Raw genomic sequence first — 13,934 nt, forward strand, 5'->3', positions numbered from 1 at the left:
TCCTCTGAAGCAAAGTTTCTGTTGCCTTCATCATCTTATTACAAATCGTAATTATTTGGTTTGTTCCTTAAGTATTGTCTCTCCGTACCACACACACACACACACACACACACACACACACACACACGGACTCAACTCTACGTCCCGAGGGCACATGGATTATACCTGCCTTGTGCACATTCCCTGCTGTCTAGCAGGATGCCTGGAACATGGTAAACATTCAATACATGTGTTTTGAGTCAGTTAATAAGAGCTGTGGCTCATAATACCCTTTAAAGATTGGAGGACGTCATGGTTAAAATGACTAGCACACTGCTTGAACATAATAGACTCTAGTGAACATGAGTCTCCTCTTTCTTCCCTCCCTCCCTCCCTTTATGAACTGCTCGTGCACTAATTCATACATTCAGCAAATGTGCCAGGCTTCTCTGTAGGCACTGGAGATAGGACGGTGAACAAAAGAGAGAAAAGTCTCCATCCTCGTGGAGCTTACCTTCTCACAAGGGAATGAGTGATTCACTTTGGATCTTTAGGGAGTCGTAAGCATGCAGTTGTTAAGAAAGGGAGGTTTTGGCTCAAAGTCAGACACACGGGTGGGGGTAAGCAGAGCCTGGAAGAAGGGAAGCCAACTGCAGTACTGCTGGGATGAGGTACAAAATGGCTTGGATGTGAGTCACAGCAACGTAACAGAGGAGTGTGGGTGCGGAAAGCAATGGTCAGGACACCCATGGGATCTGAGCCATCGAAGGGTCAGGAGGTGGCAAAAGGATGAGGAAAGTTTCCAATCTTGTTAGTTTGCTATGTTGCCTTAAGTAGACAGGGGAGTTCTGAAGGGGGAGCTGCTGTGGTTGGTGGGGTTTAGGGTGTGAGATGAGCTAGGTCCAACCTTGGATGTAATGCCTTTCAAGAGACAGAAAGGAGTCCAGGTGAAAATATTTCACTCTCGAAGTAAAGGATTCAGAGTCAGGTAAAAACCAAGCTCCCTTCTTATCTGTTATGAATCACACTGTTCCATCATTTGAATAACATAAAACATGACAGTCTGTCCCCAAATTCCTTTAGGAAGCTGCTCCTTCGCAACAGGATCTGGCAGTTGTCCTCCCTCTACAGCTCCTGAAACACAGTATGGCCCCTGAATGATATGTGTGAATTAAACTGATTAATAGCAAGCAAAATTTTATCAAGACAAAGAGAAAAGAAACGTGCATTTGGAATCAGAAAGGGCTCCATTCAAATGCTTGCACCCTTCCTGCCTCCACTGCTACTTATACGACCATGAGCAGATTTTTTGGCCTGTTTCTTAGTTGTCTAGTGTTTAAAATGGATGATCTCATCTATCCCGCAGGACGCTAGGAGAGCATTAAGTTAAACTAAACACATACAAGTTTCCTGTCCTCCAGCAGACACAGAAGTTAAAGCACTTCTATTATTGATTATTATTATTATCTTTAATACTATGCCCTTTAGATTTTGCCATGATTTTCACCCTCTCACTTTATCCACCTTCTCATTGCTGACATTCCATCCAGGCGATCCAGCTAGAAGCTGTCCTCTTGGCATGACCTCCTGCCAGCCAGCTCTCCTAAAGCCTCCACAGGCCACTAAGCTCCTCTCCGCATGGCTGGCTGGTCCGTCAGTTCAGATGGCCTGATTCAACTGACATCACCACAGCTTGCAAATTCCAAAATCACTGTTAGTACTTTAGATTTGGTAATGTTTACGCCTGGCCCACACCCTCTACCACTGTGTCCTTATTTATATACAACTTGCAGCAGGCAGTGTTTGAAGATGCTTCAGGGTCCAGTGTTTGAAAACACTCTGGAAATAGGTTTTCACATCAATCAAAAAATAAATATGAAAACCGAGAAAGCTATGTCTACGTACTGTTTGCTTCCAAAAGGTAGCTAAGAACATGGGGGCATAGACAGAGCAGGATTAGTTACCATGCTCAAGGAAGTTAGTTCAGACACATTGATTTCCTTCATCGGTGACTAGCCCTCCTTGGCTGAGGCACTGTCCTGGTTGGTGTATAATTTATCTCAGAATGAAATGAATTCTTTCCAAAGTCTCATGCATTCTATATGAATGAGTAATAGTGTTTTTGTAACCTCCGCTTTGCTACACTCTACAGTCCACCCCAAGCTATGGAAATTTCTAATAGGAAGGAAACGTCGGATACTGTGTCTGTGCGTGTGTGTGTGCATGTGTGTGTGTGTGTGTGTGCATGTGGTATATGGCAAGTATTACGGATTGAATGTTTGTGACCCCTAAAATTTATATGTTGTAGCCCTAACCTCCAATGTGCAGCTATTCGGAGGTGGGGTCTTAGGAAGGTAATTAGGTTTAGATGAGGTCATGAGGGTGGGGCCCCTAAGATGGGATTAGTGTCCTTATAAGGAAAGGAAGAGACTAGAACGTGCACTCCTTCTGCCACGTGCGGACACAGCAGGAAGGTGGCCATCTGCAAACCAGCAAGCAGACCCTCGTCAGACACCAGATCGGCTGGCACCTGGATCTTGGACTTCCTGCCTCAAGAGCTGGGAGAAATAAACATTTGTTGCTTAAGCCCCCCAGTCTATGGTATTTTGTTATCTTGTTATAGCAGCCTAGGCTGACTAGGAAGCACAGCAAGTGAACATATCACAGTCCTGAGAATACAGATCAGGGACAGGTTAGAAAGGAGGAGGGATACCCCCAGATGATGAGGAGGGCCAGCATCCGTCCCAGAGGAAGTCGCCACAGGCCTGAGGAATTTGCTGTGGTCACCAACAGGGCACCCTGCCACACCGCACCAGAGCCTTGCCCTCATTTTCCGTAGTGAGTCAGTCAGCAAGAGTCCTCTGACAGCACCAGCTCGTTGCCCTGGGATCAGCATTTTAGGTGGGCGTAAGGCCCACCCTCCCTTCCCCCCAGAGGGAGATGGCTTTTTCTCATCCTAAGGGTTCCGGGCAAACTCACAATGGTGACATTTGTTGAGCAGTGGCTTGAATAAAGGGCGCTCTGAGAGCAAGACGGTAACATGGAGCATAAGCTGGTCTGCCAGGGTACCACGCCCCAGGAATGCTCCGGAGGGACCCGCAGCCTCCCAGGGAAGGAGAGAATTAAGGAAATCCACAGCAGGGGAGCTGTACCGCAAGGGGTCCTGCAGTTTTCGACCTTGGCAGCCCCATTTGCCAGAACGAACTGAAATGCAGTAAACAAAATATTGCCTAAAAGAGGCTTGTACAAAGAAGCTGGAATAAACCCTTCATTTGGTTCTGAACTACTTTTCTTAAATGCCAGGTAATTTCCAGCACCCGCCTTCCAAAACACAAAACAAAAACGGAAGAATTTTTACTTCCCCCTACCCTCCCACCCCCATTCACTATAGAATCAAGATGCTTTTATTTTTACAGTGGTTTTGGGGCTAATCCTCTCAATACTCCTTCGGTCTTGTAAATACAAAAGAAAACACAAACCTCTGATTTTTAAATTGCTACGGATATCACTAAAAGACTGGCTCGGGTTGGCTCTCTTCGTCTCCCTTTGGGGGTAACCACGCTGCTCTGCATGTTACTAGTATCACAACAAAGACCCAGTTGAGTGATGTACCTGGAAGGCTTTGGTGTGAGAATCTGAACATTCCCTTGGTGCCCCAGACCAAAATTTTTGGCTCTGTAGACAGTTTTATCTCCCTCACTCCGAGACCAATTGCAAGAATTCTTCCGGAAAATAGGCCAAGGGACCCGTGACATTTCCCAGACAAGTCACCGAATCCCGCAGTAAGCACCATCGCTGAGCTAAAATGAACACAGAAATCTACTTCCCTCAAACATTCTATCATCTGAGGTACAAAATTGCCTTTCATTCATCGAATTAAGCATTTAAAGTAATACCTAATTAATTCTATAACTGATGCAGATTACACCTTTAATGACCTCTGCTACAGCAGAAAAACCAGTGATCAATTTGATTTTGCAACTGTGGACGCCGAGTTTCCTCTTTCACCCAAAACTTCCAGATCACGTTAAAAGCCGGGTGTGGTTTCATGGGGGCAGGGGTAGGCCGCGAGGAGACCGGAGGGAAGGGTGGGAGGGAACTTTGCAAGAAGAATCTTCCTGGAGTGCGTTTGTGAGGCCGCAGACCCGCGTTTGGCGGTTATAGAGCCCGGGGCCGAAGTTTCTTACTAAAGAGAAGCCTGCACATTGGAGCAAAATGAGGCTTTGGCGAGTTCTTAATAATGTACGGGCGCTCTAGTCTCCGGGCAGGCGAAGTGCACACAAGAAAGCGCAGGCCCAGCCTGAAGTTGCGTAAAACTTCCAACAAACAGCGCGCGCGCGCGCGCGCGCGCGCCCGGGGAAACTTGGGTCAATCTCGTCTAACGGTTTCCCTGAACCGCTCGCAGCCCTCGACCTCGGCGGGACCGGCCCGGCGCAGTGACTCGCCGCCAGTGACTCAGCGACCCCACCCATCTCCCCCGGGCTTTCCTCGCAGTTCCCGCCGTCCAAAGCCGGACCCAGCCCGTCAGGTCCCCGAAGAGGACGCTCCAAGACTAGAGGGCGAAGAGAGATGGGGCGCGACCGATGCCCCTTCCGCAGCAGGCGGTGCGCAAGGCTGCGCGGGGGGCTCGAGCCCTGCGTCCCGGACTGTGCGCGCTCCCACCTCGCGCTCCAATCCCAGACCCTCTTTGTTTCTTTGTCCACGCCTTCCGATCTGCTGGCACCCGCACTCCCCCTCTTCCTGCTCCTGGGCCCGCGGGTCTCCCCACCCACCCGCTCCCCGCGGACCGCAGCCCCGTTGCCGCGCGCCGCTCTGGCCCGGTGCCCGGGACCCCTGCGGTCCAGTCCCGGGCGGGTCCCCCCACCACTGAGCGACCCCGCCTTTTTCAGCACCCCGAGGTGAGCAGAGCTCGGGCCACCATCAGGAAAGCCCCCGAAAGTCCCAGCCCAGCCAAGAAGTAACCGAGACTGTACCCAGCCCCGGGGCGGAGGACGGGGGCGGAGGAAGGCTCCAGGGCGCCCCCGCCCTAACCCCGCCCGGCCTTCCCCATTGGTTGGCGCACTCTGTCTCCGGGATGGTAGTGGGAGGGGACCCGTCGTCCCAACCCGCTTATAAAAACGGCGCCCGCGGCGGGGTCCCGTCTCTGCCACTCTCGCTCCGGGGTCCCCGTGCCGGAGACGCAGCAGCGCTCCCTCTGCTCACACCCACCGCGCCCTCGCGCGCCTCTCCTCCCGGAGCCAGCCCGCGCACCGCAGCCGCCCGGCCCGCCGCCGCCCTCCGCAGTCATGTCCAGCAGGTCCGTGTCCTCGTCCTCCTACCGCAGGATGTTCGGCGGCCCCGGCACCGCGAGCCGGCCGAGCTCCAGCCGGAGCTACGTGACCACGGCCACCCGCACCTACAGCCTGGGCAGCGCGCTGCGCCCCAGCACCAGCCGCAGCCTCTACGCCTCGTCCCCGGGCGGCGTGTACGCCACGCGCTCCGCGGCCGTGCGTCTGCGGAGCAGCGTGCCCGGCGTGCGCCTGCTGCAGGACTCGGTGGACTTCTCGCTGGCCGACGCCATCAACACCGAGTTCAAGAACACGCGCACCAACGAGAAGGTGGAGCTGCAGGAGCTGAACGACCGCTTCGCCAACTACATCGACAAGGTGCGCTTCCTGGAGCAGCAGAACAAGATCCTGCTGGCCGAGCTCGAGCAGCTCAAGGGCCAGGGCAAGTCGCGCCTGGGGGACCTCTACGAGGAGGAGATGCGAGAGCTGCGCCGGCAGGTGGACCAGCTCACCAACGACAAAGCCCGCGTCGAGGTGGAGCGCGACAACCTGTCCGAGGACATCATGCGTCTCCGGGAGAAGTAAGGAGGCGCCCGCGCGGGGCCGCGGGAGGGAAGGAGGGGAAGCGGAGCCGCCACGCCCTTGGGGATGTGGCCCGGGCGGCGGCCGCCGGGGGGACAGCGGGGGAGCAGGGCTGTGACCGCTGCGGCGCAGCCCCGCCCTGAACCCAGATCTTGCGAGTTAGCGTTTCCCCTCTAGCCCCACTCATTGGCCCAAGGACGCCTGTCTCAAGTTTCAGATTTCTTAAAACTACCAATCTGTCTGTCCTCGAAGGTCCTCGCAAACGATGCGTGCGATTTCCCCAAGCTTTGAGAAAGTTTCCTGTCCCCCCCCCGCCCCACCCACGGCGGGCTGCCAGCCACGGGGCCGTGCAGGGAGCGAGACAAAGGGACCGCAGAGTCTCCTCCGGGGTGGGGTGGTGGCGGTCGTCTCGCAGGTCGTGGTGGCGACCGTGATCGCCTTTCCACGCGGTGGCCGAGGCCCCGCTCAAAGCAGCCGAGGGCAGCAGCCCTAAAAGCCGCGGTCGCCGGCCGCCCGCGGAGGTGGCGCAGCAGCGCAGGTCCGGCGGCCGCGGCGGGGTGTTTGGGTGTGGTCGCCCCGCCCCTGGCGGTTTCCCCGTGTGCCCCCGGGGTTAACGCGCGCCTGTTTCAGGTTGCAGGAGGAGATGCTTCAGAGGGAGGAAGCCGAGAGCACCCTGCAGTCTTTCAGACAGGTTTGTAGATTCTGCTCGCGCTCGCAGCCACCGGACGCCACCCACCCACGCGCCCCACGGGCAGTTCTGAAAGTTACTTTAACCCAAGTAGAAATCGTGCCAAACTTCGCGTCTGCGCGCCAAGCCCCCTAGTGGCAGAAAGACCACAGTTCGGAGCTGCTCCGGACAAAAACCCTTGAATGATCAAACCGTTCTCTAGGACATAAAAGAAGTCTTTAACGTTTTACTTTGTTTCAAGATTTTTTTTTTTTCCGTTTCATTTTTGCAACACGTCGATATTCTGATCTCGAACAGCTACAGTCTGATTTAGATGGCGGTCTGCCAAAGTCAAGTTGGCTATCTTTTACAAGGCCACCAGAAGCGCAGTTCTGCCCTGTAGCTTCACATGTAAAATGTATTGGAGGATAAGAAACTTAGTTTAACTGGACTTAAACCAGCAAGTTTCTTTTCTTCGCCGCAAGTTCTACTGTGGCCCTAAGGTTAAGATAGAAGTATCCCTATGCACAACTATTTTGTGACTTAATAAGGGTGAAAGGGAGCCATCTGTCCCCTTGGCTGAAAGGTATTAATGGTTTCTACCGGCTTCACTATGGAATGTAGATACAGACATCCTGGCAAGTGGGGCCGTTCTGGCCGGAAAGAATAGGAGTCTTTGTGTTCCCAGGACGCTTTGCAACAGGCTGCATTCTTACTGACTATGTAATGATGCAAGCACCGTTCTAATTGGACACAAGTATTTGCTAACATCCGTTATCTAATATCTGCCCAGACTCCAAGTATGTGATGTGAAGAGTTCTTAAAGCTACAGTCATACATCACACGTGGAAAGGCCTTTCTTTTTTGAACCTTTGTATTCTTCAGCATGTTCTCTCCATAAAGCATAAACCTGAAAATGAAGAATGGGGTTTAAGTAAAAGGTTTTCTTGCTCCAAAAATAGATGGCCTTAAATGATTTTTAACTTAAAATTGGAATCCCAAAGCAGGAAGAGTCGCCAGCATAGCTGCATTCTCCTGAGCACTTACTGGAACGGCTATAAAAGCTCCTTCAGACGAACAGTCTAGAGTAACATTTTGAAGCAGAAATACATTTACCAAATTAAACACAGCAATGAGTAGTTTATTTTAGTTATGGAGCATTTCTGATCATTCATGTCTATAATGTTTTCTACCCCGAGTAGTAACCTCATGTAAAACAATATTAGTATAAATTGTCCCTATTTAGGGATGAGGTAAAACCCCTCATATTCTTTTCGAAGAAGTAGAATGACACATTGAACTTTTTTATAGAGAGTAGCAAATCGTCTTGTATATCTTTTGTAGGGTTTAACAGCAAGCAAAAGTGAAATTTTTTCCCCAAGGCTGATCTTTTTTTCTCACTTATTCTTCACTCATTTTTCCATGAAGTTGATAGAAGCATGTCAATATTTTAAGACTGTAAGGCTATAAACTGTACTCCAAATATAATTGCTTACAAGATAAGAGATATAAAAATCCTCATGACATTCCCTTAAGGGGAAATTAAATCTTTGGGATGTAGCAGTTTACAGGTAGTGGAAACAGAGAAGGAGACCAGAGCAGCAAAAATTTTACGTACGGTTAACACCGTACGCATTTTGATCAGTCATTCTGAAACAAGGAACCAAACTGACACAGTGCTAAGTGAAAAAGATGCGGACACACCCTTGTGTGATGAGATAGGGGAGTCCCAGGAGAAAAATCTACCAGAGAGAGCAAAGCAAATACAGTTCAGGGTTACACTTCTCGTTCCTTATTTGCCTGAACTACGTTTTTGCCAGGGTACATCCTGAATTGGCGTATAAATCTAGCCTTGTAACTTGAATGCCAGAGATGACTTGCTCGGGATCCCAAGGATAAATTTCAAAAGATTTGAGTAGAGGGGGGTGGGGAAAAGAGCTTATGTACTATCTGCCGAAACTTCTGGAGCACTAATTTCTGTTCTGCGCGTTCTCATGTACACACGGAGTTGTGAAAGCTGGCCAACTCCCATGATCCTACTGTTCCATGATGTTAACCCCCCAGAACGCCGTGGCATTGATTTCCTAGATTTTAAAAAAGTAATAGAAACTTCACTGATACAATGTGGATTCAATAATAATTGATTGACTGCAGCCTGCCAGGTTGGCATACACTTATTTATTTATTTTAAAATTGTCTACTGGTCACCTTGAGTACAACGCAGGAGACCACAGTTCAAATTCGTTAATGAAGAAAAGAAAACAGTACGTCGTAGCACTGGGTGATTTATAAACTTAGTCAGAGGTTATGAAATGTGTCAATGCCCTTCTTTATAATGAAGAGACATAAGCGCGTATAGTTCACTTGAAATGAATGCACGGGATAGGCCACAGACCTTAGCATCCTCCTTCGTGCCGTCTTTTCTCTTTTCGAAACAGGATGTTGACAACGCCTCATTGGCACGTCTGGACCTGGAGCGTAAAGTGGAATCCTTGCAAGAAGAGATTGCCTTTTTGAAGAAACTACATGACGAGGTAAGAGGAGTCACGGTTCGTGAACCTTTGTGGGTGCAGCTGCCCCTCGTACTTGGCACGGCTGACCTTCTGTCTTCTCTTTCCTCAGGAGATCCAGGAGCTGCAGGCCCAGATTCAAGAACAGCACGTCCAGATCGATATGGATGTTTCCAAGCCCGACCTCACGGCTGCCCTGCGTGACGTCCGCCAGCAGTACGAGAGCGTGGCCGCCAAGAACCTCCAGGAGGCTGAGGAATGGTACAAGTCCAAGGTGCGAAACGAGCACGTGCGGCCGGAACGGAAGGAAGGCATTCTTTTCTGAAAACGCTGTACCTGCCTGCGATTCCTAAGTACCTTTCCGCCGCCAAGCTCAGCTGGCTTTTCCTCCTGAGCGAGTTTTCTCTCTTGCCGCGTCCTCCCCACGACTCACACCCCCTCTGTTAGAACGGCAGACGCCCTTGCCACTGCCCCGCTGTCACCCTCCTTCCAGGCTCCCCCCTTGCCCTTGACCTCCACCTCCACCCTTTGAAAACCAGGGAATTTCTACTTGGAAATCTCAACACCGGCCTTCCGCCTCATTTCCTTTGGTTTTCAAAACAAATTAGGCGTATCCTGGAACACGCTGCGACCTGAGCTTTGAGTGTCAGGGTTGGTTGGCATCGTGCCTTATTTACGTATTCGTCTGTTTGCCATCTTTAAGCCGTCTCCGTTATCCAGGCCAGGCAGAACCTCAGAGGACTTGTGGGCGAGGCACGTGGGTGACCCGGGTTTCTGCTTCCTCCCCCCGCCTCCCCGACAGTTCGCTGACCTCTCCGAGGCCGCTAACCGCAACAACGATGCCCTGCGCCAGGCCAAGCAGGAGTCGAACGAGTACCGTCGGCAGGTGCAGTCCCTCACCTGCGAGGTGGACGCCCTCAAGGGGACCGTGAGTATCACAGCGCAAGGAAAGAGGGCCGATCACCAGCTCGGACCCGTCTCAGGTGGCCAAGCTCAGGGTGCCGTCGGAAGAAAACTTAGTTCAGAGGGAGGAAAACGTACATTTTTAGTCCCAGGACGGTGAGTCGTCGAGACAGATTCAAAAAGAACTTGGAGATCCCAGGGTTTTAGTTCACCTACATCATTGCTTCCACCGGGAAGGGGACTTGGTACTTGTATTTTCCGCTGAAAATGGGAGCGTTCCCCATTTGCCGCCAGGGGAAGTGATTGCAAATGGTCTGGAAGTGGTTGGGGGGATAGCTGGGGGGGTGGGGTTCGTTTGTTTCTGGGAAATAAACACCGGCGGCCTTTCTCCTCTCCTGCAGAACGAGTCTCTGGAACGCCAGATGCGTGAAATGGAAGAGAACTTTGCCGTGGAAGCTGCTAACTACCAAGACACTATTGGCCGCCTGCAGGACGAGATTCAGAACATGAAGGAGGAGATGGCCCGTCACCTGCGCGAATACCAAGATCTGCTGAACGTTAAGATGGCTCTGGACATCGAGATTGCCACCTACAGGAAGCTGCTGGAAGGAGAGGAGAGCAGGTAGGGGACGGGGCTCGCGGGAGCGCATGCCGGGCTGCCCTGCGTGAGGTATTATGCCCCTCGCTTTCCATGCGTCGTCTCATTTCCTCTTCAGAGCCTTTCTTCATGGTAGCTGTTTACCATGTTACAGATGAGGAACCTTCAGTTCAGATCTGGAGATTTGAGTTCCTTGTCCTAGTCAGTTAATCAGTATCTGAGCTGGGATTTCAACCTACGGTTGATTCTGTGAAAACCAAGAGTCACTGCGTCACACCTCCAGCCCCTTGGAGAAAATGCTTGGAGTAAAATATTTAAATGTACTAATGAGACCGATCATATAGGTCAATGCTTCTGAAGCAGATCCCTCACCTATGGATTGTAAATCTTCTTACTGGATGAAAATAAGAAGTGTATAAATGTATTCCTTGCTGTTTTCCAAAAAGTTTACTGTTTTTCTTCGTCTCTTTCTAGGATTGCTCTGCCTCTTCCAAACTTTTCTTCCCTGAACCTGAGGGGTAAGCATTTGATTGTCCTTTATGAAATATTTTATTTTCTCGGCTGCACTGCGCGGCACGTGAGACCTTAGTTCCCCCACCAGGGATCAGACCCGGGCCCCCTGCAGTGGAAATGTGGAGTCCTAACCACTGGACCACCAGGGAAGTCCCTATGAAAATTTTTAGCAGCTTGGTAACCGTTCTGTTTATAAAGCACTCACTTTTAAAATGATACTTGAAAAATGCCATACGAGAGAAAATTCTCTAAGATAGGCATAATTTTCAAACAAGTACTGTCTTACATTTTCTACGTCCAGTTAAAGTGAAATTCCACTTTCTTCCCCTCCTGTTGGAGGATACACTAAAGTACACAAAAGTAGAGTCCATCGCATCCTGATGCTACAGTGTTGCTAGCCTCTGGGTTTTAAAACAGGTGATAGTCTTTAGAATTATTTTGGGACTAGTGCTTTAAACAATCGTGAACAAAAAAATCATAATTCTTTGGACAAAATCGTCTCTTGTCTCGTTAAAAATTGCATTTTTACTCATTTTGGACCTGTTTTCTTTATTCAGAGACCAATCTGGATTCACTCCCTCTGGTGGACACCCATTCAAAAAGGACACTTCTGATTAAGACAGTTGAAACCAGAGATGGACAGGTTGGTATCTTTCAATCAAAATGGGAGGAATTTCAGACAGGCATTGGTAAACTTTTAGATCGATACGTCTATCTCAGATAAACAGCTAGCTAATGTGGGAGGTTTCCATTTCACTCATGCCTCCTAAAAAGAGAATAGGTCTCTTCTTCCAGCACTACACACAGCCATCTAATTATTTGCCTCCTGGAGGTGAAGGTGGGATAGTAATCTGCCTTTGTCTAAAATTAGTGATTTCTTTTGGTGCTTAAAATTTGTGACTTCCTTTGGTGCTGGATTTGAAACAGGAGTACCGCCTCCTTAAGTTACTTCCTAAACTAGTTTCATTAGACTGCCTCAGTAGCAGGAATGGCCTTCCTGGACATAATGGCCTTCCCTGGCCACTCCTAGACCCCGTCATGATGTAATACAAGGACAAGCCATATGATCAAGTAGTTTCTCATTACCTCTCTATGCCAGGAAGATTTGAAATGGCCAAAATGTATCGTAATCTTCATGTAATCTTCCCTTGCACATAAAATGCACTTGCTGTACATTTTAATGTTTTAATTGCTTTTAAAATTGGCTGCCTATGATTTATTACAGCATTCTTCTTAATAAACACAGTATTTTTTTTTAAGTCCTAACATTCTATCAGATACATATTTTGCCTACAGGTGAAGCCCGTCTTACATACGTATCTGTCGCTGCTCACTGTGACCCTTGGTGACGCAGAACCAACGTAATCTTCTAACTTACACAATAAATCATATGCCTTTCCTAGGACTTTTCTTTGACATGCTTTATGGGGTAATTTAATCATTAGTATGTGGTAGTATATTTGATTTGAGTTCTGTTTTTCTCAACAGGTTATCAACGAAACATCCCAGCATCACGATGATCTGGAATAAAAACCGCACGTGCTCCAATGCGGCAAAATACTACCCGTGAGAATAAAAAAGAAATCCGTATCTTAAAGAAACAGCTTTCAAGTGCCTTTCTGCAGTTTTTTCAGGAGTGCAAGATAGATTTGAAATAGGAATAAGCTCTAGTTCTTGAGAACCAACACTCGTAAAAGATTTAGCAAGAAGTTTACAACATAATCTAGTTTACCGAAGACGCCTTGTGCTAGAATACTTTTTAAAAAGTATTTTTGAATACCATTAAAACTGCTTTTTTCCATCAAGTATCTGACCAACTTGTTTCTGCTTCAATAAATCTTTGGAAAACTCTTTTGGTGTCTTGCTTATTTTATATCTAAACAATTCTCTCAATTTTATGACAATGTATGTTTTCGTTAAATAGTGTTTGGTCTTACCGGTCACATTTCCACAAAATCAAGGTAAGGTTAACTTGAGAAATTCAACTTTATGCTTGAAGCGTAGCTCTTAATTTGGTCATTTTAGATAGACCTCGCTTCTTTTCAATTAACTTATTTTTAAAATTCATAAATAGATGTTACATAATAAAATAATTGGTAGACAAAATGATAGGTCTTTTCATAAAATGAATCCAGCTGGGTCCATGTCCGTGTGTGATTTCAGTTCTAACAAACAGACCTCCTAAAATTAAGAAAACTTTGACTAAAATGAAAACTGCATTTTGGTCTGTGCAGCATATACGGGGCACAGACTCCACCGCGGGGGTTCAAGTGTAGGGCTACATCCGGGATATAACGGCTGCGCCTTCCATGAGCAAGACGCAGAGAAATGGGACAAGTTCATGTACTTCCAACATGGGAAAAACTACGTGTATATCTATACCAATATGTGATATCTAAATCTATATGTCCACCTACAGATATTTTTAAAGACTTGTGCTTTGGGGGAGTGACGTTAGACACAAAATAAAGGAAAATCCTTTACCTGTTCATTGGGAGGTAAAATTAACACATGTGAGTCGTGGTAAAATGATGCTAGTCTCTGATCAGCTTTCAAAACCTGGAGCAATGAGAATGAAGTGCTGGGGTCATAAAAACCTTCCTAGAGGTCACACCATGTGAGCAGAGTTTAGGAGGAGGGATAAAAAATAAATGAAAGAGGGAGGGTACTGCCTGGAAGCAACAGAGTTGTAATAGCCCAATGTATGTTCTGGAGGGAAATTTCCTTTGAGTAAGAAGTTCCTAGACTTAAGTCCCAATTTCCCGTATTACTAGGATTCCCTCTCCTCTAGGAATGACGGGGCAGAGGCATTCCTTGTTTTTTTTGTGGTTTTTTGCGGGGGGAGCCACGCAGCACCGGAGATCTTAGTTCCCCGACCAGGGATCGAACCCGCGCCCCCTGCAGTGGAAGCGCCG

The 13,934-nt window shown here is 48.6% G+C and overlaps 1 protein-coding gene across 1 annotated transcript; it reads left to right on the top strand.

Moving 5' to 3' along the window:
• Positions 1-4,749: 4,749 nt before the first annotated feature.
• On the top strand, positions 4,750-12,870 carry VIM (vimentin). Its single transcript, XM_059059190.2, has 9 exons — positions 4,750-5,827; positions 6,459-6,519; positions 8,934-9,029; positions 9,118-9,279; positions 9,808-9,933; positions 10,310-10,530; positions 10,981-11,024; positions 11,577-11,662; positions 12,508-12,870. The coding sequence occupies exons 1-9, from the start codon at positions 5,265-5,267 to the stop codon at positions 12,547-12,549; spliced, it is 1,401 nt and encodes a 466-aa protein (XP_058915173.1). The 5' UTR covers positions 4,750-5,264; the 3' UTR covers positions 12,550-12,870.
• Positions 12,871-13,934: the final 1,064 nt, after the last annotated feature.

The sequence above is a fragment of the Kogia breviceps genome, chromosome 3 (assembly GCF_026419965.1).
Source record: "Kogia breviceps isolate mKogBre1 chromosome 3, mKogBre1 haplotype 1, whole genome shotgun sequence".
NCBI lineage: Eukaryota > Metazoa > Chordata > Mammalia > Artiodactyla > Physeteridae > Kogia > Kogia breviceps.

Coding starts and splice junctions, on each gene's coding strand:
- VIM (XM_059059190.2), top strand. CDS start 5,265: ATGTCCAGCAGGTCCGTGTCCTCGTCCTCCTACCGCAGGATGTTCGGC. Junction 9,030..9,117: donor TGAAGAAACTACATGACGAG/GTAAGAGGAGTC, acceptor CTCTTTCCTCAG/GAGATCCAGGAGCTGCAGGC. Junction 9,280..9,807: donor AGGAATGGTACAAGTCCAAG/GTGCGAAACGAG, acceptor CCTCCCCGACAG/TTCGCTGACCTCTCCGAGGC.